The sequence below is a fragment of the Mustela erminea genome, chromosome 14 (genome assembly GCF_009829155.1).
Source record: "Mustela erminea isolate mMusErm1 chromosome 14, mMusErm1.Pri, whole genome shotgun sequence".
Lineage (NCBI taxonomy): Eukaryota > Metazoa > Chordata > Mammalia > Carnivora > Mustelidae > Mustela > Mustela erminea.
The window spans coordinates 30504941-30532049 of NC_045627.1; the positions used below are offsets into that span (position 1 = coordinate 30504941).

Here is a 27109-nt window from a genome sequence, read left to right on the forward strand (position 1 = left end):
CTAGATTGTGAGAGAGGAAAAAAAGCAGTGTTTGACATGCCATGAAAGCTGCTCCTAGTTCTCTCTACCTAATGGATGTAAGTCACTCTTAATAACCTAGGCTACAGAAAAGTCACAACATAGCTTTAAAACTACATTACATGCACATACAAAAACTTAAAGACAGTTTTGGGTGTGGGGTGTGGGGGTGTGTATGTGTGTGTTCTCCTATTTGTTCTTTTGGATTTTTACTAGATTTGATCTCAAGGAGTCACTAAAATTTAAAATTTCTAAAAAGAATAAACTGTGGGCCGCCTGGGTGGCTCAGCAGGTTAAAGCCCCTGCCTTCGGCTTAGGTCATGATCCCAGTGTCCTGGGATCGAGCCCCACATCGAGCGCTCTGCCAGCAGGGAGCCTGCATCCTCCTCTCTCTCTGCCTGCCTCTCTGCCTGCTTGTGACATCTGTCTGTCAAATAAATAAATAAAATCTTTAAAAATTTTTTTCTTCATTGGGCGCCTGGGTGGCTCAGTGGTTAAGCCGCTGCCTTCGGCTCAGGTCATGATCTCGGGGTCCTGAGATCGAGCCCCGCATCGGGCTCTCTGCTCAGCAGGGAGCCTGCTTCCTCCTCTCTCTCTGCCTGCCTCTCTGCCTGCTTGTGATCTCTCTGCCTCTCTGCCTGCTTGTGATCTCTCTCTGTCAAATAAATAAATAAAATCTTTAAAAATATATATATATCATTAAAAAAAATTTTTTTTCTTCATTAAAAAAGAAAAAGAAAAGAATAAACTGTAACTTCTTGTGGCCCAGTAGAATGTTATATATATGGTGAGCATAAAATACATGCCTGGTAATTTAAAACATAATCAAGTACCAAATGAAGAGAAGGTTTTAAAAAAGAGGACATAAAAATTTGTTAAGTATTTTTGTTTCCATACCAAACTTATTCTTGCCCCATCAAGGCAATATTCACATTATTCCCCTCTCTGGCATGTAGTCTTTCTATCAAACAGAAATACTACCAATCGTTTATAATCCAGCTCCTCTATTAGGCCCTCCTATCATAGAAAATATAATTATGGCATACTTTCAATAATGCCACTTCTAATTTCTATAGCACTTAATATTATCATATAATGAACCCTCATTGTTGAGTGACTTTTCCCCTGCTGATAGTAAGTACATGGTGTATTTTCCTAAACCACTCCTCCAACAAACTGATACCAAGTAAGGATCCCACTATTCAATTTGGTTCTGACACTAACTACCGGGAGATAGCACAGATTCCGCAGGTTCAAGGTCTTGGTCCCAAAAGACTTATCATTTCATTCACCCATCAAAAGTATGGGGGCATTTGTACTTCTGACTCACTATAAATCAGTGCCTCGCATGACTCCTCTCAGCTTCATCAATTTCTTAGAATGACTTACAGAACTAAGCAAAATTCTATACTTGCTATAACCAGCTTAATATAGAGTCTACAACTGAAGAACCTCAAATGGAAGAGACACATGAGGCAAGCAAGGTGAGGGGGAGATGGAGTTATGCCTTCCCTAGGTACACTACTCACCCACCAATCTAAGAGCTCTCCAAACCATATTACTTAGGAGTTTTTAATGGAGGATTACATAGGCATGACTGTGGTCACTGGCAACTAACTTAATCTTTGTATTGTGCTACAAATATACTTTGTAGTATAAATCAAAAGTTGAGTTATTAGTAATCTCCCTCCACTAGAAATACAGATTCCTTGAAAGTTAATTTACCTCTTAAATTTTGGATAAGTCAACAATGCTGACTACATGATAGATACTTGGTATTTATTCAACATTTACTGAGAGCCAATGCATAACAATAATTGGAGAGTGTTCTGATTCTACATATGCATATTACAAAATTCTCTTTTATCGACTTTATTAGGTTTTTCATTATAAAGAAATGTATCTAAAAGGATTAGAGTTAAATTTCAGAAAATTTTAACATTTCTGTTTATTTTAATAAACATCTACTTATTGAACACACACTAGTGCTGGTAAGCAATGTTCTTGGTGGCCAGGAGAACAGCAGTTACCGAAAATAAGGAAAAACCAGTTTCACCACACTTAATTCTAGGGCAGACAAATAAGTAAAAGGCTTAGTCTGATAGAAATTAGAGACAAGGTGAGTAGAGCAGGATAGAAGATAGAAAATGGTAAAGAAAGAGGGAAGGGGTCAATTTTAGATAAGGTGAACAGTATAGAGCACAATAAGCAAGCATATTGACGTCTGAACAGACCTACCTGGAAGAGAAACAAGTATAAAGGCCACAGGGGAGAATAATACCTGGAATGTTCAAGAAACAGCAAGGAGGCCACTGTGGCTGGAAAAGAACACATAAATCAGAAAATAATGAAAGAGGAGGTCAAAGTAGGCTGATGGGGGGAGCAAAATATAATGTAGAGCCTCTCCAGCCTTTATAAGGCCTTCAGCTTTTACTCAATTTAAATGTCTCTGAAAGTATTTGATTATAGGAGTGACATGTTTGGACTACTTGCTATACATACTTTTATGGGTAAGAAGAACTAATCAGGAGGTTAGTTAGGTACCTAGTTTTTACTAGTAACTAGTTAGCTGGGTACTGGAACTAGTGAAAAGCTACTGGAAAATCTAGGCAAAAGATCACGATGGCTTGGACTACAGGGGTGTAATGAAATCGGTGAAATGTGTTTGTGACTCTGAATGTATTCGGAAAGTAGAACCAAAAGACTGTGCTGACAGTTTGGATATGGAATGTGAGAGAAAGCAGTCAAGGAGGACTTCAAGGGACTAGAAATGGAAAGATAGAGCTACCACTTACTGTATGTTGAAAACTCAGAACCGTGCAGGTTTAGGGGGTTAATATCAGAACTTCTGTTGTGTATATGTTGAGTTTGAGATGCTCATTAGACATCCAAATGGAGAAAATCAAAGAACTATTCCAAAAGAAGTCTGGGGTTTAAGTGCAAAGGTCCAAAATAGAGTATAAATGTGGGAGTCACCAGGGTACAGATGGTATTTAAGGTAATAAGAACAGATGTGATAAACAGGGACAAGAATGTGGATATAAAAGAAGAAAGGTTCAAGAACTAAGCCCTTAATAGGCCATAGAAATGAGGATACAACCAAAGAAAAACTTGTAAAGAGATGCAAGACAGGCAGGGGAAAATTACATGAGCATAATGCCCTAGAAGCAAAATAAGCAAAGTATTTGAAGGATGAGAGGGCGATTAAACATATTATATGGTCAAGTAAGAAGAGGACTGAAAAATGACATTTGATTTAGAAAGCAGCAGGTCATTTGTGACCTTGATGACAGCAGTTTCCCTCAGTAATGGGGGAGGGGCTAAAAGCTTACTAGAGTAGTTTAAGGGATAACAGGAGCCAAGACACAGGGAACAGTTTGGAAAACTGTTTGGGTATACCTTATATAGTCAAAGGGTCAATGCTACAGTACAGATCACTTTCTTTACAAAGTAGGGATTCCAATTTCCTTCCAAACACCAGGAAATTCTTTCCTTTGCAACAGTTTTTCTGTTACCATTACATTTATGTTCCAGGTTATCTGCAAGGAATTAGTAGAACTCTAGGGACAAAATATTTGTAAGATTTTATAAACAGAGAAACAAGATATAATCAACTTTAAAAAAAACAAACTGTTCTTTCCAAAAACTCAACAGAAATAGGATACTCTAAGTGTTAATGGTCATAACAAGCAAGTTTCTTTTTTTTTTTTTAATTTCTATTCAGTGTACCAGAATTTATTGTTTATGTACCACACCCAGTGCTCCATGCAATACGTGCCCTCCAATATGTGCCCTCCATAATACCCACCACCAGGTTCGCCCAACTTCCCACTGCCCACCCCTTCAAAACCCTCAGATTGTTTTTCAGAGTCCATAGTCTCTCATGGTTCACCTCCCCCTCCAATCTCCCTCAACTCCCTTCTCCTCTCTATCTCCCCATGTCCTCTGTGTTATTTCTCATGCTCCACAAATAAGCGAAACCATATGATAACTGACGCTCTCTGCTTGACTTACTTCACTCAGCATAAACTCTTCCAGTCCTGTCCATGTTGATACAAAAGTTGAGTATTCATCCTTTCTGATGGAGGCATAACAAGCAAGTTTCTTAAGCTTGACCTGATACAGTCTCTCACAGAGCACAGCACATCACAAAAGCACTCAAAGGTTTACAGCTTTCCTGACCTCAACTCAGTTCTTCCCCACATTTCCACATTATTTACACAAAGCTTCTCAAAAACCTCCTCTTCTTCACCAGAGTCAAAAGGAGACTACGGTATGGTATCTGGAAGACTTTAAAACAGAGTTAGAAAAACAAAACAAAACAAAACAAACAAACCAAAAAAACACCATAATTTTAAAGGATACTAGATAGATTTTAATACCCTCCTCACCTTTTTCCTATAATCAAAGCAATATACTCCCAAACTCTTTCATTTCCTTTTACAGCACTAAGTGAGCAAATTTCACCCAGCCTGTGAAATTTCACCCACCCACCTCCTACAAGAAAACAACTACACCTGCAATTGTCATGAATAAGAAATTGCCATCACCCTGAACTCTTGCTTTTCTCCAATTTTCCTAGACTTCAGTACATCTAACTTTAACCTGAATCATAGTATCTTACATTATTTTAAAGGACAGAAATAAAAAAGGTAATAGATTATAATCTGAAAAGATTGAAACTTACTTTCTATGTCTCTGTGGCATTAATATTCAACTAAAAAGAGTCAGCATATAAAGGCACTGTCCATCTAATTCTGACAGTCAAGTATGGGGTAAGGTGCAAGAGAATAATACCTATCCTTGTATTATCATAATAGAAAAAAGGTCACTTGGAAGACATTAGGATAAAAGTTAAGGGTTTTTTAAAAGATCTACTGATTGTTAATTTCATCAAAGTCAAACTGCTTTAAAACAAACAATAGAAAAATTTCCCAGGAATAAAGTCTGAATAAAAGTTTTGTCATTGTGAAAACTAATAAAGCTAAACCTCATTAAATTGGTGTATGAGGATAGAAAGGGGAGCCATACCACTTGAGGTCAATCACAGACCCCAACAGAAGAACCCGGGAAAGATGTATATTGCACCTCCTACAAAGAAGCAACTACACCTGCAACTGTCATCAATGAGAAATTGCCATCACCCTGAACTCTTGCTTTTCTCCAAACAATCTTAGTTCAAAACAACCCCTCCCAATTTCCTCCTTCTTTTCCACAAAATAACTTCACTCTCTTTTGTTGGACTTGACTATGGCTTTGCCATCCATAATATGCATGTTCCAAATTGCAACTGTCCGTTACTTCTGAATAACTGACTTTTGCTGGCAAAATAACTTTTTTATAAAGCTAACAGTCAAAATTTCATCCTACATAAAAAAGTCAAAATGAGGGTCTGGGTGGCTCAGTCAGTTAAGCAGCTGCCTTCAGCTCAGGTTGGGATCCAGAGTCCTAGGACTGAGGCCTGCATTGGGCTTCTTGCTCAATGGGGAGTCTGTTTCTCTCTCTTTCTCTCTGCCTTTCACTCCCTCTGCCCCCTGCTTGCATTCTCTCTCTGTCAAATAAATAAATAAAATCTTAAAAAAAAAAAGTCATAATAATAAAGACTACATAATAAATTAGACCTAATGCACTTATGATCCCTTCACTCTTTTTGCATTGAGTAAAACTAAATGTTCTGAATTTAATAAAACAAACATTTTCCTCATACATTTAAATATTTCAAAAGAAATTATCTCAGTCAAGAATCCAGAAAGTATAACCACTTATTTATAATGGATATATTTTGATTTTCTATTTCCTCAACTCTACCAACATTCAAAATACTAAAACCTGAACAAAACTTATGAAAAAATTACAGCATACATAGGTAAGTTTCTTATCCTCTAAGGAAGGTTAAACCTTCAATAAACAAAGTTTCTTAAGAAATAAAAAGTTTTCTAAAATATAACATATGAAAAATCAATTGACAATGGAGTCTAATTGCAGAGATTAAAAAAAAAAAACCTGTATAATGTCTATATATATACCATCCTTAACAGACTGTAATATTATTTCATAAATATAGCATTTTGAAAAAGTAGTGTCTAAAAGGAACTGTTATCTTTATGAAATAATTTAAATACACTTTAAAAACTAAAATGTAAAGGATTCTGGTGAGTACTTTTTTGTATAGTAAATAACCACCACCAAAATATCTGTAATCTATCTATATTTTTGAATACAGAATTTTGTGATACAATTTTACTTGAAGATGAACTGCTATATACTTAATCTAAAAGGAAAGCTCTGTAAAGTAAATTTTCTTTTTCCACTGATTACAATTATAAAATGAAGGGAATGTTAAGGAAATAATATCTTCAACAGTTTATTAAAAACCTTAGGTAAGATAAGGTTGAAGATGCTAGTAATATTATCATTTTACTTTTTCTTTACAATATTTTCTTTTTTTTTTAAAAGATTTTATTTATTTATTTGACAGAGAGAGATTACAAGTAGGCAGAGAGGCAGGCAGAGAGAGATGGGGAAGCAGGCTCCTCGCTGAGCAGAGAGACCGATGCGGGGCTCAATCCCAGGACCCTGAGATCATGTCCTGAGCCGAAGGCAGAGGCTTAACCCACTGAGCCACCCAGGTGCCCCTCTTTACAATATTTTCTTACAAACAACCTCTACGTAAGCTAAAAATATACATGGTGGGGGGTTGCCTGGATGGCTCAGCCTGTTGGGCGTCTGCCTTTAGCTAGGGTCATGATCCTGGGGTCCTGGGATGGAGTCCCACATCTGGCTCCCTTCTCAGTGGAGAGTCTGCTTCTCCCTCTCCCTCTGCCACTCTCACTGCTCATTCTCTCCCTCTCTCTCAAATAAATAAATAAAATCTTAAAAAAAAAAAATATATATATATACATACACACACACACACACACACACACACACACACAGGGGAAATGAGAGGGGACATTAGTCCAAAAATTGTGCTTGGGGAAACAAATCAGTCATTTATAAAGTTATGTATTAATGACTTAGAGTATGTACACATACATTTAAAAATCAAAATATATAGTGTCTAAAAATTAAACCTACAAAAATACAAGAGCACCTGAAGAAAATCACTGCAGAACTTAAAAAAAAAAAAAAAAAAAAAAACCTGAATAGGAAGAGGGATATTCCATCTTATTTGTATTACAGACTCAATAATGGAAAGGTGTTTATTCTTACCAAATTTGTCTATGATGAAATTGTATACAGTTCCAAGCAAAATTACACCAGGATATTTGTGAGAGAAGAGGGGAAATGACAATTACAGAATTATTTTTAAATTAAATACAATAAAAAATGTCATACATGGAACCAAGTGGGATTTACTCCTGGAATACAAACATGATTTGACATATAGAAATTAATAAATGTAATGTACACTAAAGCAACAAAATGAAAGGAAAAACAACAGACATGATTATCTCAACTGATGTAGAAAAAGCATTTGACAAGGTTCAATAAACTTTTGTGACAAAACCACACAACAAACTAGGAATGGAAGAAAACTACCTCAACATAAAAGCCATATATGAACATTCCTTATAATTAATACCATACTCAACGGTAAAAGACTGCAAGCTTCTTTACTAAGATGAAAAACAAGGACGCTCACTTTTGCAACATGCTGAATATGGTATTGTTACAGACAGAAAATTAGACAAGGAAAAACAAGACAAAACTGGAAAGAAAAATTATCTGTTTGCAGATGACATGATCACAAATGTAGAACACTCTAAATACTTCACATAAAGAGAAAAAACTGTTAGAATAAACGAATTCAACAAAGTTGCAGGATATGAAATCAACATATAAAAATCAGTTGCATTTGGGGCACCTGGGTGGCTCAGTCAGTTATGTGCCTGACTCTTGATTCTGGCTCAGGTCATGATCTCAGGGTTGTCAGATTAAGCCCCGTGTTGGGCTCTGTGCTGGGGCATGGAGACTGCTTAAGATTCTTTCTCTCCCTCTGCCCCTTATTCCCACTCGCTCTCCAAAAGGGAAAAAAATATCAGTTGCATTTCTATACATTAACAATGAGGAATAGGAAAAGGAAATTAAGAAAAAAATTCCACTAACAACAGAATTAAAAAGAATAAAATTCTTAAGAATTAACTAAAGAGGCAAAAGACTTACACACTGAAAGCTACAAAATGTTGCTGAAAAAAATTAAAGACATAATGGAAAAACATCTTGTGTTCAAAGGACTGGAAAACTTAATACTGTTAAGACAGTGATACTACCCAGAAGGATCTATAATATGATTTGATACAATATCAAAATTCCAAAAGCCATTTTTTTCAGAAACAGAAAAACCCTAAAATTCATATGGAATCTCAAGGGACCCAAAGAGACAAAACAATCTTGTAAATGAAGAATAAACTTGGGAGGACACACATTTTAAAATCCTGATTTTAAACTTACTACAAACCTAAAGCAATCAAAACAGTGTGGTAGTGGAATATAGACACATAGACCAATGAAATGGAAAAGAGAACCTGAAATAAATTCTCACATATCCTGTCAAATGATTCTTTGCCAAGGGTACCAAGACCATTCAATGAGGGGCGCCTGGGTGGCTCAGTGGGTTAAGCTGCTGCCTTCGGCTCAGGTCATGATCTCAGGGTCCTGGGATCGAGTCCCGCATCCGGCTCTCTGCTCAGCAGGGAGCCTGCTTCCTTCTCTTTCTCTCTCTCTGCCTGCCTCTCAGTGTACTTGTAATTTCTCTCTGTCAAATAAATAAATAAAATCTTTAAAAAAAAAAAAAAAAAAGACCATTCAATGAAAAAGACCAGTCTTTTCAACAAATGGTACTGGGAAAACCATACTACATGCAAAAGAATGAAGCTGGATCCTTGTCTTACTCTATGTTAAAAAATCATGGATTAAAGTACTAAACACAAGAACTAAAACTATAAAAAAAAAAACAGCACACACAAGCTTCACGGTACAGGATTTGGCAGGGACTTCTTGAACAGGATACCAAAAGCACATGCAACAAAAGAAAAAAGATAAACTGACTAGATGAAAATTAAAAACTTTTGTGCACCAAAGGACACTATCAAGAGTATGAAAAAATAACCCACAGAATAAGGAAATGGCAAAATCATTCTGATAAAGCATTAATATCCAGAATATATAAAGAATTCTATCAAAGAAAAACAATCCACCTAAATTAAAAATGAGCAAAAAAATCAGAATAAACATTTCTCCAAAGAGGATATACAAATGGCGAGTATAGCTGAAAAGATGTTCAACATCACTAGTCATTAGGGAAATGCCAATCAAAACCACTTTACATCCATTAGGATAACTATTTAAACAAACATACAAAACGGCTCGGAAAAGAACAAGTGTTGATGAGGATGCTGAGAAACTAAAACCCACATACATTGCTAGTGGTGGTGTCGCTGCTAAAGAAAACAGTATGGTGGTTCCTCACAACACTAAGCAGAGAATCACCATCACAAGACCTAGCAACTCTCTTCTGAATTGAATTACAAGTATGGATTTGAAAAATATTTGTACATTAGTGTTCAAAGTGGCATTTTTCACAATAGCCAAAAGGTTTAACCTGAGTTGTCAAGTGTCCATCAACAGATGAATGGATAAAGAAAAAGGAGTATTTACATGCAAGAGAATATTATTCAGTCTTAAGAATGAATGATATGGGGCGCCTGGGTGGCTCAGTGGGTTAAGCCTCTGCCTTCGGCTCAGGTCATGATCTCAGGGTCCTGGGATCGAGTCCCACATCGGGCTCTCTGCTCAGCAGGGAGCCTGCTTCCCTCTCTCTCTCTCTGCCTGCCTCTCCATCTACTTGTGATTTCTCTCTGTAAAATAAATAAATAAAATCTTTAAAAAAAAAAAAAAAGAATGAATGATATTATGCTAAAACACAAATAAACCTTAAAATATTATACTAAGTTGAATAAGTATTAGGTTCTTCTCCAGGTCCACTGATCACTAAAATATTACATACCTAGACCACAATAATCTGTTGCAGAAATATCATCAAGTGTCACTTTATAATCATACCTTTAGTCCTTAATGACTAAAAAAGAGTTCTTAATTTGCTGTAACAATATTCACTGTCTTTAACAAAAGTTGAAGGGGCACCTGGATGGCTCAGATGGTTAAGCACCTGCCTTGGGCTCAGGTCTTTGACCCAAGGTACTAGGATTGAGTGGGTTCCCTGCTCAGTGGGGAGCCTGCTTCTCCCTCTCCCTGTGCCCTTAACTCCTGGCTTGTGCTCTCGTGTGCTCTTTCTCTCCCAAATAAATAAATAAAATCTTTAAAAAGCAAAAAGCTGTATGCTACTTAATTCTCTTGTAGTTTCAGAAGTTTTTGTGAGGAAAAGTTTCCCTTCAAGAATAACATACTTAGGGGCCCCTGGGTGGCTCAGTGGGTTAAGCCTCTGCCTTCAGCTCAGGTCATGATCTCAAGGTCCTGGGATCGAGCCCCACATCGGGCTCTCTGCTCAGCAGGGAGCCTGCTTCCCCCTCTCTCTCTGCCTGCCTCTCTGCCTACTTGTAACATCTGTCTGTCAAATAAATAAATAAAATCTTAAAAAAAAAAGAATAACATACTTAATTATTTCATTATTTAATCTCTCATCAGGTACAAAATGTAAAGTAAAATGGTTTCCCTTAAAAGATTCATTTTTGTATTAATACATAATAGATTCTGAATGTTAAGGCAATTACATATTCTAGGGAATAAGGAAAACACCATAAATATGATCTATAGTTTCAAAAAAACAGACCAAAATAATAGCATGGTGCCATTTAACACACTGGAACAGTTTACCAACTACACACTGTTTTAAAAGTTAAATATTGGGTGGTGGGGTTATGGACACTAAGGAGGATATGTGCTATGGTGAGTGCTGTGAAGTGTATAAACCTGGCGATTCACAGACCTGTACCCCTGGGGCTAATAATACATTATTTGTTTATTTAAAAAATTATGAAAAAAAAAAGTTAAATATCTTACCAAGTATTTACATTGCCTTGATGTCAAGATTCAATCTTAGCAATGACAATTTAGGGAAGAAATAAAACCTACATCTGATATATACAAAGCCATTTTACATTAAACGGCAATGTATAACTTTATCCATACATCACTATGCTACTTGCTTCTTTGACATTCCTCTGAGCCTAAAGATGTTTTCTGAATCATAAAGCTAATAATTTTGACAGATAGATCAGATGTGTCCGCTCCTAAATGATAGTCTTTCATGAATTAGCCCACAGACTTCTCCTAGTTTCGAGAAATTCTGACTCTATTCTAGGAATATTGAGTTAGTTTCTACTGCATGTTCTACTGTTTCTACATTCTCTGGCATGTGATTGGGAAATCTTCTATGTTAAAAATACATAATGTTCACAGCAATGTGGTAACATAGCAAATACTGTAAGATACATGAAATGATGATGAAGAAGCCAAATTCAACTACAACTTTAAGCACCTGCCATTATATCACCATACATAATTCTAACTAAAGAAATAATTAGGGGCACCGGGGTGGCTCAGTTGGTTAAGTATCTACCTTCGGCTCAGGTCATGATCCCAGGGTCCTGGGATCAAGCCCTGTATTGGGCTCCCTGATCAGGGGGAAGCCTGCTACTCCCTCACCTACTCTCCCTGCTCTGTTCCCTCTCTCCCTGTCTGTCTCTCAGTCAAATAAATAAATAAAAATCTTAAAAAAAAAAAATTAGATGGCAGGTCGCTTCACTAAAAAGTTTTCAAGGGTAACCGAACCCATTCAAAGGGTTGGTTAGTAAGGTTAAAATACCTTGAGGCGCCTGGGTGGCTCTGCTGGTTAGGCAGCTGGCTTCAGCTTAGGTCATGATCCCAGGGTCTGGGATTGAGCCCCACATCGGGCTCCTTGCTCAGCCAGGACCCTGCTTCTCTCTCTGCCTGCCACTCCCCCTGCTTGTGATTTCTCTCTCTCTGACAAAGAAACAAAATCTTTAAAAAAAAAAAAAAAAAAAAAAAACCTCTTAATACTTACCCTTTTTTTTTTTTTTCACTCTAACTCTATCAGGGTATAAGCAGTTTTCTACAGGCTGCATGCAGCAGGATAGCACTGTTCTGACAGGTGATGGCATAACCTCTTGTATATCCTAACTCTTGAGTTTTAATTCTTTTTTTGTTTGTTTGCGGTTTTTTTTTAGTTTTACTTCTTAATACAGTAAATGCCAATAGATAAAAACTACAAAAATAAAAGTTCTAATATTTAAGAGTTTAAAGGAATACTAATACTGAAAAGTTTTACACAAATAATGTCACATACTTTGCAGGCAGACTACCACTAATATATTGTCACTTGATATTCCAAACAGTGATAAACAAATCACTTTTGATGTGAACTACTTATGAGCTGTGCCGTAATTTCAAAAACAGTAAGATGTGGAAGATGTGTATCTTAAAATCAAAGAAAATTAGTCCTTCCAGATTCATGAATACTGTGTAAAATGCTGTTAAATTGGATTTTGTCTTTCAAAAACAAATAGACTAATAATACTATATATATAATTTGATTAGAAGTTGGTCTTCTCATTTGAGTCGGTTCATGCAACACCAAATACCTTTTTTTTAATTTCAAGTTTTTATTTAACCCACTGAGCCACCCAGGTGCCCCTCCAGTTTTTATTTAAATTCAAATTAGTTAATATATATGGTAAAATTGGTTCAGGTATAGAATTTAGTGATCTATCACTTACATTTAACACCTAGTGCTCATCACAACAAATGTCCTCCTTAACAACCATCACTCATCCCCACTTAGCTCATCCCCAGTCCATCTCCCACTCTCAACCCTCAGTTTGTTCTGTATTGTTGAGTCTCTCATGGTTTGTTTCCTTCTTTCCTTTTTTTTCTTTTCCCTTTCCCATATGTTCACCTGCCTTCTTTCCTAAATTCTACATGAGTGAGATTACATGGCATTTGTCTTTCTCTGACTTGTTTCATTTAGTATAATACACTCCAGTCCACAATGTCTTTGCAAATGGTAAGCGTTCATGCTTTTTGATGGCTGAGTAATATTCCATTGTGTGTGTGTGTGTATACACACACACACACACACACACACATATAGCATCTCTTCTTTATTCATTCATCAATCAATGGACATTTGGGCTCTCTCCATAGTTTGGCTACTATTAATGCTGCTCTAAACATCAGGGTGCAGCATGTGTCCTTTCAAATCTGCATTTTTGTATCCTTTGGGTAAATACCTAGTGGTGCAATTACTGGGTAAGAGGGTAGTTCTATTTTTAACTTTAAGGAACCTCCACACTGTTTTCCAGAGTGGTTGACACTAGTTTGCATTCCCGCCAACAGTGTAAGAGGATTCTGCTTTCTCTGCATCCTTGTCAACATCTACTGTTTCCTGTGTTATTAATTTTAGCCATTCTGACAGGTGTGAGGTGGTATCTCATCATGGTTTTGATTTGTCTTTCCCTGATAAGTGTTGTTGAGCATCTTTTCATGTATCTGTTATTTATCTGGATATTTTCTTTGGAAAATTATCTGTTCATGTCTTCTACCCATTTCTTAACTGGACTATTTATTTGGGGGCTGTTGAGTTTGATAAGTTCTTTATAGATTTTGAATGCTAACCTTTTATCAGATATGTCATTTGCAAATATTTTCTCCCATTCTGTAGGTTATCTTCTAGTTTTGTTGATTGTTTCCTTAATTGTACAGAAGTTTTTGCCAAAGCAATTTTGAAAAAGAAACGAAATGCTGGAAGCATCACAATTCCAGACCTCAAGGTATATTACAAAGCTGTAATCATCAAGGCAGTTTGGTACCAGCACAAAAACAGAAATATAAATCAATGGAACAGAACAGAAAACCCACAAAAGGACCCACAACCATATGCCCAACTAATCTTCCACAAAGAAGGAAATAGCAGCTAATGGAAAAATGTCTCTTCAACAAGTAGTGTTGGAAAAACTGGACAGCAACATGCAGAAGAATGAAACTGGACCACTTTCTCACATCATTCACAAAAGTAAATTCAAAATGGATGAAAGACTTAAATGTGAGACAGGAAACAACAAAAATCCTAGAGGAAAACAAAGGCAGCAACCTCTTTGACCTCAGCCATACTAACTTCTTATTAGATACGTCTCTGGAGGCAAGGGAAACAAAAGCAAAAAGGAACTACTGGCTCTCTCAAGATAAAAAAAGTAATACCATTTTTAAAAATAATAATGTGCTCATCAGTTTGACATCAAAAATTTCATCAGCAAATGAAATTTAGAAGTAAATATGAAATGCATTTTATGATTTCATAAACAGCTGTTTATATTAAGTTTTTAAATTCCAACAAGACTTTCACTTAACACCACGGAACAGTGTGCATAAGAGATTAGTTAATTTTAAATTTCAAAGGATGGGGCAAGACTGATGAGGTCTAAACACTAGGGTGATGATGTTTGGACTTTCTTGGAAAAGCAAAAGCGAGCTAATGGGAGACTCAGTGTGAGGAATCTGTCCACTGCACAGAATAGATTAGAAAAGGAAGAAACTTAAAAGTAAAAAGTCCACTTAATATGTGCGTAGGGCAATATAAGTATAGCCTATGGCAATACAAACTGGGGAGAAAAAACACAGAAGTGGGAGTAGGGAAGATTGCAATTTAAAGGAAGAAATTAGCAGAACACCATAAATACCTACTTTGTTGATGTTGAACAAGCAGAGGGAGTGACAAGCAGAGGGGGAGAGAGAAGTGAAAGATCAAAGTGAATGAAAGTTTTAAAGCCAGTATGAGACCACTTCAAGTCTCAAAAGGAACACTAATTTCACAGGAAGATAATAAACAAACACTTTAGGAACATTATAGCATACTCAAAGATGGGACATTCATATAAATTCATCAAAAAAGAAAGTAGATGGGTGCCTGGGTGGCTCAGTTGGTTAAGCATCTGCCTTCAGCTCAGGTCATAATCTTGGGGTTCTGGGATGGAGCTCTGCTCAGTGAGGAGCCTGCTTCTCCCTCTCCCTCTGCCACTTCCCCTACTTTAGTGTTCCCCCTCAAATAAATAAATAAAAATCTTGTTTAAAAAGGAGGAGGAGGTGGAGGTAGAGATGGTGGATTCAAACTGAAGACCAATGCTTAAGCTGCAGACTTGTGACTAATGATGCAACAAGTACCAGTAAATTCTAAAGAGAATAACAAGAGTAAAAAAAAAAGAGAGAGAGACAAAAGAAAACAGTAAACAAAGGACTGGATCTCTAATACTAAATTAAGAAGCTGGGAGAAACTTTAATCAGGAAAGGAAGAAACCCCCAAGGGACCTGAATCATGAGGCTAACAAAAATCATAATAGAGCAAAGTTCAGGGAGAATTTTTTTTTTTAGAAGATTTTATTTTTAAGTAATCTCTACACCTAGCACAGGGCTTGAACCCACAACCCCAAGATCAAGTGTCACATGCTCTATGGACAGAGTCAGCTGGGCACCCCAAGGAGAATATTTATTACAGCAATAGAAGAGGCCTGGTTTTTTGTTTTTTGTTGTTGTTACTTTGAAAATCTGTGAATTACTTATCTTTTTTTTAAGATTTTATTTATTTGACAGAGAGAGAGAGAAAGAGAGATGTTGAACAAGCAGAGGGACTAGCAAGCAGAGAGAGAGAGAGAAGCAGGCTCCAGCTGAGCAAGGAGCCAAATGCAAGACTCAATCCCAGGACCCTGGGATCATGACCTAGGCCGAAGGCATCACTTAAAGTAGTAGTATTTTAGACCTTTTCATCAGTTTAAACCATAGAGTATTTTCATCAAAAAGTCAAGTGTATGAGAAAATATATATTCAATCATCTCAAGGCCTAATATTGTAGCCTTGGAATATTTATTCTACCACAATTTCTACAATCACAAAAATTCAAATCTTATGAACTCATCTTGATCATCTAAAAAAAAAAACACTAAATAGAAATCACGTTACTTTAGTACAGAATTGTGGTCCATATAATACAATACAAAAGGTATATCATAATAAAAAATTTCATTAGCTCAGAATTAGGAGCTTTGGGGAGGAATCTGAAATTGATTTCTGCCTAATAAACACTTTATCCCAGGACATTCCGGATAGAAATTGTTAACAGCACAACTCTAGAGTTAGAGAACAGAAAAAACTCTGAATCTAGACTAATTTCATTCACTGACTAGGATAAATGAGAAAACTGAGACCCAAACTATATAAATCAAGTGAAATGTTAAAAGTACTTTTGAGAAATACCTCACTGAAACTTAAGGTCTTTTATGGTGATCAGTGACATGTATTTATATGTACTTACACACAATTCCTATTTTTTCAAACTAATTTCAAAAGACATTCTATTAAGACCATTTTGTTGGGCTGATTTGAATAAATATAGATGAAATACTGTACCTAAAATTTGTAATGTATTAAAAAATATGTAATCCAAAACATTTATTAATTCTAAAAAGGTCTACCAGCCAATAAACCCCAAAAGTTAGATTTCACTGTATTCATACTTTTTAATAAGAGGTATAAGCATTTGTCTACCCTGCTCAAATATAACATAAAATCCTGTAAGATTCCCAGTTCCAACTGATTAAGAAATGTGGACTGGACTGTGTTCTATCTCAAAACTTTAAGCCCTATGTCTAACCAAACAGTAAAAGGATAACATGCTGTTTTCTACTAATTAACCACTTATTCTATAATTAAATCAATAGGTCCTACATTATAAAATAAACATAAGATTTTCATCTATGGATTTACTAGAATAATTTTATTACATAGCTACAAAATAAAAAATTCTACGTGAAAAGACTCCATCCAATTAGATAGTTTATATTTTAGTAAACAATCTTAAAGGGCAAATTATGTAATCCTCAAAGATTTATCACATTAAGAACTTTTTATCAAAAAAAATAGTTAAGTTTGTCAAAAACTTACATTGAAAACAACTGTTTAACTGAACATCACGCAGAAATATAATCACTGTCAAATTTTTTTCTTGAAACAAATTAAATTAGTAACTTCTATTACCATTAAATCACCACCATTAAAAAAGATCAGAATAGGGGTATCTGGGTGGCTAAATAAGTTGTCTAACTCTTGATTTCCGCTCAGGTCATGAGCTCAGGGTAATTAAACTGAGCCCCATGTAGGATTCCATGGTGCATGTGGAGCCTGCCTAAGATTCTTTCTCCTTTGAAAGTTAAAAAAAAAAAAAAAGATTCTCTCTCCCCTTCTGCCCCTCCCACGCATGCACTTGCTCTAAAATAAATAAAAATGAATTTAAAAGATCAGTATTAATTTTTAAATAACAATACCTCATCCTAAACCCTTCCAACTAGATGGGTTTGGGAGTTCAAAATTTAATTTTATAAAGTTACATAGGGCATATTATAGTAGTAGTTGAATATGGTGACACAGTGCATATATCACATGTATGTAAAAGTACCTACATTGTATGTGGAGTTTAGAGCAGCATCCTAAAATTAAGCACATTAATATTTCTCTCACAAAACAAGATTATTCAGTTCATATTAGATTTTACTTTTTAAAAAGTTCATTTAGTCAGGTTTTCCCAGTGAATCATTAAAAACATTCTGTTAGTACAAAAGAATCTGAGTTTCAGAACTGCGGATAAAGAAGAGTATACTGATAGATATTCATCTGGCCAACAATAACACAGAGTAGAAACATACAACATTTATGGTATATAACCTAAAAACTAAAAGTTAATTTCTTGTTTATTTTTTTTTTTTTAAGATTTTATTTATTTGTCAGAGAGAGAAAGTGAGAGTGTGAGCACAAGCAGGGAGAACAGCAGGCAGAGGGAGAAGCAGGCTCCCTGCTGAGCAAGGAGCCCAATGTGGAGGCTCAATCCCAGGACCCTGGGATCATGACCTGAGCCAAAAGCAGACGCTTAACTGACTGAGTCAACCAGGTGTCCCAATTTCTTGTTAATTTACTAAAGATTCCTTTTTCCTGAAATTTTTTTTTCTTTTTTCAATTTTCCTTCTTTCTTTCTTCCTTTCCTTTCCTTTCCCTCCCTCCTTCCTTCCTTCCTTCTTTCTTTCTATTTTTTTAAACTTCATTTGGCATGCCTGAGTGGCTCAGTGGGTTAAGAGTCAGCCTTCGGCTCAAGTCATGATCCCCAGCGCCTGGGATCAAGCCCCACTTTGGGGGGGGTCCTTGCTCAGCGGGGAGCCGGCTTCTCCCTCTGCCTGCTTTTCACCCTGCTTGTGTGCTCTGTCTCTCTGACAAATAATAAATAAAATCTTTTTTAAAAAATAGAAAAAGATTTTATTTGTTTATTTAAGAGAGAGAGAGAATGCACGAGCACACAACACACAAGCAGAGGAGAGGAAGAGGGAGAAACAGACTCCCTTGCTGAGCAAGGAGCCTGACACGGGGCTCAATCCCAGGACTCTTGGGATCAATGACTGGAGCTGAAGGCAGACATGCAACCGACTGAGCCACCTAGGTACCCCCTGAAATTTCTTTTTAACTACAAGGGGATTATAGATTCTTTCTGACATAAAAATTCAAATGTTATTTCTAATTCTCAATTATTCAGAAAATTAGGTATCTGTATGTCCTACATGCATTAAAACAATTCTTCAAAGGTTTGGGATACATCAAGACACAAAGCAGAATATATCATCTTCCCTGAAAATCAACACTGAAGTTAATGACAAAGGTCTAAATAGCAAATACCAAATAACAAATAAGATAAGAATGTCATGAAAATACCCGTTACATGTGCTTTTCAAAAAAATGGAACAGAATATCACCACATATATCAGTTAAAATGCTTTTAGTTCCACAGGAAAAAAACGACACAAAGAGACATAAAATAAATTTACTCTTCCAAAATGAAAAATCCCACAGGTAAAAAATCCAACAGTGTATTTAGGCTTCAGAAAACAATTTCATCTCCTTGTCAGCTTTGTCCTCAAACTGGCTGACCTTAAAGAATGGAAATAGCTGTGGCAATTTCAGCATCACACACACACAATACTGTACTTGACTTCATTCTGATTGTACCTAATTATTTAGGGCCTATCCTTACCCATCAATGTAGCCAAGGAATTCAACCACCTGATTATCTAAGGAATACCATGGCCCACAGTTTAGTCAAACACATAATAGATACTGGGGAAATAACCGCCAAGATACACAACGCCACAAAAGAGAAAAAAAAAAAAAGATACTCAAAATTTATAGTAAATGGTAGTAGGTGATGGTTATTATTGAGATGGTTAGTATAAAGTATTCATGGAACTTATGACATTCATTTATCATTCCATGAACATTTATTAAATACCTAAGAGTAAATACTAGATGCTGTACTAAACACATAAGGGGACAGAAAATGAGTATGAGTTTGAGAGTTGAAGACCTTCTTTGTACGTAACTTGAAATTGACAAAAGATAATAAATGTATAAACATAGCCTATATGCTTTCAATTACATTGAAATATTGGGACATTTTTACTTTCAAATGCAATGATACCATTATATGAAGGTAAGAACAGAGTTCTCATGGTAAAATGTCCTTAGTCCAACAAAATTAAAAAATTTAAATTTTAAATAAATTTTAAAATTCTCTATTTAAATTAATGGAACCAAATTATGTGCCAGAATATATGTATGACAGGCCAAAAGGAGGAAAAAAAATACCTCTTTTATTTAATTAATTTTACACAGAACATACAAATGACACCATTTATGGGGTGATTACCTTCTTTTAAAACAAGCTAAGCTAGTCATTAAAACCGAAATGGACAATTTATAAGGTACCACTATAGCCACTACTGACAGCTACAATTTACATACTCCTCTTACTATACCAAAGTCTTTTGGGACCAATAACAACAATTCAAGAGAGGAGAAAAAAATAGTCTATGTACTCAAATCAGACATAAAAGTCCTCCTACCTATCAGCTAACCAATTTTCCTGATAGTTAACTCATCCAGGTCATACTGAGCAATGAAGTAAAAATCATTCATTTATTCATTGTAAACAGACCGGAAATTAGCACTATCAATACTGCAAGAACATTATAAATTTCAGACTTACCTAAGACTTACCCTAACAAAATTTATAAGGGTATCAAATGTTACCAATTCAACATGAAACTTGAATGAAAAGATAGCTGAACAAAATCATACTAGGATTAAAACTGGAAAAGGCCTCCTTATACACAAAATCACAGGTCACCTTAAATTTCCTAAACATGAAAATTTTCTTTATATTTAAGACTCGTAAGATCTGCAAAATAACTTCTATCTGCAGGTACAGTTTAGAACAGTTTAAAATCTTGTCACTAAGTGACCACCAGAAAATCCCCCAACAAACAAGCAAAGTATGTGTTTGGTGTGTGAAACAAAATATAATTTTTGTTCCTTTAGGGTAATGAAAAATCTGACATTAAAAAAATATATATACACTTTAAACAGAGTTAGCTTGAAACAATGATGCAATCACCCTAAGCATCAAGGTTAGTGCAAAGATGTCTAGATGGCTGGATAAATAAGTAAACAAAGGGTTATAGGTTATGGATGGGAGTAAAACAAGCAAACAATAAGTCAATTTTTTCTCTTTTATTAGTATGACAATATTATTCGAAGATGAGTATTATGCAACAGTACTTCTCAACAGACAGCTTCCCTTCTATAATGGTAGCAGTCTTCCAGAAAATTCTTTAAAAAGTAGGGTAGTGATAACAATCAAAATGTATACCAAAGCAAAAAACTCTTTTTTTTTTTTTTTTTAGATTTTATTTATTTATTTGTGAGAAAGAGAGAAAGCCCAAGCAGGGGTAAGGGCAGAGGGAGAAGCAGGCTCCCCGGCTGAGCAAGGAGCCCAATGTGGGACTCGATCTCAGGACCCTGGGATTACGACCTGACCTGAAGGCAGAAGCTAAACCAACTGAGCCTCCCAGGGGTCCCAGCAAGAAACTTTCTTAATAATGAGGTAAAAACAAAAACAAAAACAAACAAACAAAACAAAAAAACAACAACAACAAAATCAATATTCTGAGGACTCACAATATACTTCATGTATTTCAACTTCAACAAACTGGTCCTACTGAAAATAAAAAACAGTCAGATAAAGTCTTTTGTTGGTTAATGTAATTCCAGTACAGATAACCGAAAAGGTTTACAAGGCATTTTTTAAAAACCACCAAAAATTATGTAAAATTATTCAAGCATAGTCCAGTAAAAATTCTATCAATTAAATTCATTTATTCAAAAGATCAGATAGCGATATTATCACTAAAACTCCTGGCATGAAAAAATACAATTTTAGTCTTAATTTATTTGTATGAAATTATTTATGTTCACAGTGTAAAAGAATATTTTTGCTACCTTGGTATGGTGGGCAGAATAATGCCATTCCAAAGATGCTCATGTCCTACACCATGAAATCTGTGCCAACACTACATTAGATGGCAAAGGAGAATTAAGATTCAGATGGAATCAAGGTTGTTAATTAGCAGACAAGATTATTTTTTATTATTGGGGTGAACCTAATATGATCATGAGGGCACTTAAAAAGTGGAAGTGAGAAGCAAGAAAATCAGAGTGAAAGGTGCCTAGAGCAAGGAATGTGGGATACTTCTTAAAGTCAGAAGAGGAAAAGACATGTATGCTATCTAGAACCTTCAGAAAAGAACACAGTTCTATCTTCTCTCGATTTTAGTCCACTGGGTTGCCATGTTAGACTTGTCATCTCCGGAACTATAAATAATCAATTTGTATTATTTAAAACACTACTCTGTATTTACAGCAGTGAAAGAACATTAATACACATAGCAACTCTTCATATATAAGATCAAAAATAACTGATTAACTTTTGAGATAAAGTATTCCCAAAACTATTTTTTTAACATTTTATTTATTTTATTTTAAAACAGAGAGAGATAGTGAGAGAGCGAACACAAGCACAGGGGAGCTGGTGAGAGAAAACCAAGTTCCCGGCTGAGGAAGGAGCCTCAGATATGGGGCTCAATCCCAGGATGCTGGGATCATGACCTGAGCAGAAAGCAGACCCCTAACAACTGAGCCACCCAGGTGCCCATCCCTAAACTATTTTCAAGTTCTTATAGTTATTCTTTCAAATCATGGGCCATAAAAACATAAAACTAAGATTTCTATACATTTGCAGACTCTAAGTTACATATATTTAACTTAAAAAAAAAAAAAAAAGCAAAAACAAAAACACGGGATGCCTGGGGGGCTCAGTCGTTAAGTGTCTGTCTTACCCCCATGTCCTGAGAAGGAGTCCTGCATGCTCCCTGCTCAGCGGAAAGCCTGCTTCTCCCTCTCCCACTCCCCCTGCTTGTGTCCCCTCTCTCTCTCTCTCTCTATCAAATAAAGAAATAAAATCTTAAAAAGGAAGTTGATCTGTATTTTTAAAAGAACACAAAAATACCCTGTTTAAACCAGCATTTTTCATGTAATTCATAAAGCTCTTTAAAGTTTATTCTTCAATAACAAGAGTCTAAAAGGGGTGCCCGGCTGGCTAAGTCAGTGAAGCATGCAACTCCTGATCTCAGGGTTATGAGTTCAAGCACCACCTTGGGTGTAGAGACTGCTTAAAAGTAAAATCTTTAAAAAAATTCTAGAAGGAGAATTATAGTATATTGATGCTAACCTGACCCATGTTTCATTTCATTTAATTTAGGGAATATAAAAGGAAAAAAAAGGAAAATGTAACAACGCTTGGGAATAACTCTAAAACTGTAGGTTCTAGGCTGAAAAAACTCAAGTTACACCACATAAAAAATTTTTCAAATAAAGACTTGTAGACAAAGGAAAACTGCTGGAGGGGCATCTGGCTGGTTTTTTAGTCCCAAGAGCAAGCACCTCTTGATCCTGGGGGTGTGAGTTCGAGCTCGACAATGGGTGTAAAGAATGCTTAAATAAAATTAATTTTTTTAAAAAGGAGAAACTGCTAGAGGTTCACATAGTTATGTTCAAAATGCATTTTTATATAAAATTTGTATATGGTAAAAAGTAACTATTAAGGACACAATTCAACAAGTTTTAATACATACACCCTTGTAACTGTCAAGATACAAAACACTTCCATCACCTGAGAAAATTCATTCCTGTTCTTTCTAGTCCCTACCACCATCCACATATACTTTTCATTTTTAAATACCCAGCTTAATATTTTGCCTTTTACAAATGTGATAAACATAAATCCATTCTTTATATCATTTAAATTTCAATGCAAGAAAGTTGTTAATATATTTAACTGATAACTTGAGTGTCATGAGTGATACTCATAATTTAAAACTACATTTCCTTAATTTTCATTAACCTATTAAAATCAAATGCTGTGGAAAACAAAGTATCATTCCAGGTTTGCTCCGAAGTAATTTTAAAATGCTAAGCCATAATCCAACTAGCTTCCACATAAAAGCCAAGACATTATTGTATCACAGTAAAAGGAAGAGAGAAAAACTCAGGACATGCCTTTTACACAAAAAGGTTACCAAACTGACACAGTCTACAGAATCATTAAGACAAGAAATTTTTTTAAAGATTTGCTTTTTCTTCTTTACAGTGAAAATAACCAAGCAAAATCTTCAAAATTAGCCTTTTTCTGCTTATTTCCTATTAGAAATACCTATTAGCAAAACAAGCCCATTTTGCAATGTCAAGTCAACATTACTACACACCCAGTGAAACCATACCAATGAGTATAGTCATGAAACAGGGGTTCACAAAAGCAGTCAGAAACCAAGAAAAATATTAAAATAGATATGCACATGTATAGATAGATATTAAAGTGTATTTGAAAATGTAAACTTACAGATATACAAAAGGAAAGAAAATATTACCGTGTTTGAAGTTTTCAGTAAAAAATTAAATACCCCGAGGCACTACCAATAAATTTCGTGGATTATATACTCCCAAATCAACCTGGCGAAGACTAGTCAATGCCTAGTCTCTACTCTGCCCCTTCCAACCTGTCCCCAAGGGAAAATGTGCGTGGAACCCTATCAAGAGCATATCCTTTCTTGATATGGTACACATTCCCACATTATTGAAAGAAAATATTGGCAGTATCATATGAAAGGAAAAGAAAGCAAAGAAAAAGACCCTTAATGTTCGGCAGGGCATAACATTTTAATTTATAATATTTCTTGTTTCATTTAAAATTGTATATAATTTTTAAAATACTATTCACTTTCTAAAAAACCACAACCCCACAGAAAAACAAATGGGAGGAAGAATGGGAGGGGTTAATTTCTATGACCCTTCAAATAAAAAAATTTCATTTTCATCGTTTCCAGTTAGAATTACAAGCATCTGTTTAAAAAAAAAAAAAAAAAGGCTGCATCAAGATGCCACCACTCACACAGCCTTTGCCTGGGAAATGCACACGAATCCCAGGACTGCCTGAAACACCACAGAGGTGGTCTCTTTGCTTTTCTCCCTCCCCTTCAGCAACCTTACTGCCTAAGTTTTAATTCTCTAACCCCTGGAATAGTGAGACTTTTTCAAGGAAAGAGATGTTGGTGAAGATGGCCCCCTACCGCCACGAGTGGTGTGTGTTCTGTCCGCCACCCCCCACCTGCCCCAGCGGCACTGGCTCACAGCCCCGCCTTTCGGCAAGGTCTCCACGGCCACCGCAGGGGCGCTGACCCCCTCCCAGACGGCGGCCAAGGGGCCTGGAGGGGCCCGGGGAGAAGCCCAGGAGTCCTGCTCTGGCACCGCTCCACGGGGGAAACTACTCAGGAGGACGTGGGAGCTCCCAGCAGGGGATGAGGGCAAAGCAGCGGACGGTTCCAAAGAGGGGCGTGACCGCCAGCTGGCCCGGCTGCGCGAGGTGCCAGAGGTAACCAGACAAGGTGCTGCTGGAGACAAGCAGTGCGGGTGCGGGTTGGGAGATTGAGGGGCACTCGCTCTCTTACCGCCAGGTCCGGATTGCGGCTGTCCCTGTGTGACACAGCTCGGATGACCCCCGCTCGCCAGCCCCGCCAGCAGCGTCCACTCTCTCGGCGCTCGGGCCGAGCCTCCTCGCCGACAGCCACGCACAGGAACCGCTTCCCCACCAGTTCCAGTCGCGTCTCCACCGCCATAGCCATCACTGCTGAAGCAGCTGCTGCCTCCTCCACCGCAGGGGAACCAGTGAAACCCTGTTCCTACTGGCAGCCCATGCTAAGGAGAGCGGACTGGGGGACGGCTGCAGCCCCGCGAGCAAGCGAGCGCGGACTGGGGGGCGCACCGGACGCTCTGCCCAGAAGGGCACAGCGACCTCGGTCACTCACAGTCCTCAACACTCCCCCAGACTCCCCCACCAGCAGCCTCTCTGACTGTAGCTACAGACACACACGTACACATACACACACAAACTGACAGAAATCCCCACACCCCCCGTCGCCGTCGGAGGCCCTGAGGCAACCCTGGCCGCTGCCGCTACCTCACCGTGGACAGTACTACTCCGCCTCCCCATCCACTCGCAGGCTAGAGCGCCGAGCGTCTCCTTCCGCCGGCGCGGGCGGGGGCAGGGAGCCGCGGGAAAGGGTCGGAGGAACCACCACAGACGGAAAGTAGTACCTGACGACGCTGCCAAGGGGGCTGTGGGGCCAGCCAGGCTAAGAAATAAGGAGCAGCGTGGGATAAAGGAATGCTCTCCCTTGGTAACACCATTTAGAGTATTTGAGGGTCACCTCTCTATTCGCCGCTCCCTCAGAAGTATATATGGGGGGGGGGGGCGGTGAGGCGAAAGTGAAGCATCCTGGTTCCACCCTGGGTCACAAAATAAACTCCAGGTTAAACCCTGCATCTCTGAAGCTATGTTTTTCAGAACACATAGTGCCTGCCACCCGGATTAGTCCAAATTTCACCTGAAACAACAGTCCCAGCAGCAAATCAGAGCAACGCTTTCCACTAAAAACAAAGCAGAGCAAGACTTTCCACTGAAAACAGTCACTGCAGAACAGTACATGACTCCAAACGAAAATGAGGAAAACACTGTCATCCTTTCATCCTTCCTGCTTGCAACGATACCAATTGCATGTTTCAGCTTTGCTTCAGAGATTTACACCTCCCTAATGCTTTGTTGTAAGAAATGTCAAAAGCTCTGCTGAGGGCTTCTGTCAGTGTACCTAAAATCTAGTTTCTGGGCCAATTTGAGTACTTTCAGTACTAGCACATACCTCAAACTCTCTCGTCGTATAAAAACAGGGCTAAAGGCTCCAGATTCCGTTATTAGAGAATATCGTGGAAAGAAAAGGTTTTTAGCCAATCACAATTCAGTAAAATAAGTAATGTTTACTTTCCATCCAATCACAACAGGGCTTTGTATTGCCTACACCTACAGATCTCAAATTTGGAATGATTACTCCTTACTTGATCCAATTTTCGAATTCTTCTAAATCAAACCTAATTTTTACATGTCTGTGAGCAGTTCAATTTCAGACATATATTATAGTGTTTTTAAAAGGTAGTTTTAAAAATCCCAGTCTCGTGTTGTTTTGTTTTTCAGAGCCACTAATGACCATAATCAACTCCAAAAATCCTTCTAGCCTAATAAAAACGTATTCTAAATTTTGGTTTCTAAAAAAATAAATAAATAAATAAATTTTGGTTTCTTAGAGATTTTCCTAAACCTCTACTCCAAAAAAATTACCTTTTAAAAAATTATTATTATTTTGAGAGTGGCGGGTAGGAAGGGAGAGAGTATCTTAGGCAGGCTCCACGTCCAGGGTGGAATCAACTGCACGCTCATCTCATGACCTAAGCCAAAATCAAGAGTGGGTCACTTAACCGACTGAGCCTGCCAGGCACCCCCACCCAAATATTATCTTTTTAAAGGAGTTTACACTAGTAATCTGAATATTTAAAATAAACTTGAGGTTTTTATCTTTCTTAGAACACCCAAGCCGAGTTGTCTGAAGTAGAAAAAACGTGACCACTGCAAATAGGTTATAAAAGAAAATAACAAGGAGGACAGATTTTAATCATCATGATCTAATTTTGCTGAAGAGCAAATAGGAAATTGTAATAGATAAAGGAAAACCATGTCCAGAAATGCATA

The 27109-nt window shown here is 37.0% G+C and overlaps 1 protein-coding gene across 4 annotated transcripts in view; it reads right to left on the bottom strand.

The window, feature by feature from the left end:
* Positions 1–27109, bottom strand: part of JMJD1C (jumonji domain containing 1C) — a 320851-nt gene that overhangs the window by 239891 nt on the left and 53851 nt on the right. For 2 of the 4 annotated variants that reach the window (XM_032314093.1, XM_032314092.1), the window contains exon 1: positions 24981–26676. The exons of 1 other annotated variant lie outside the window; for it this stretch is intronic. In XM_032314093.1, coding sequence (XP_032169984.1) covers positions 24981–25154 — 174 coding nt within the window. In that variant the 5' untranslated portion in view covers positions 25155–26676. Of the gene's footprint in view, positions 1–24980; positions 26687–27109 lie in introns of those variants that run through there. One more of the 4 variants, XM_032314096.1, reaches the window with a different exon arrangement.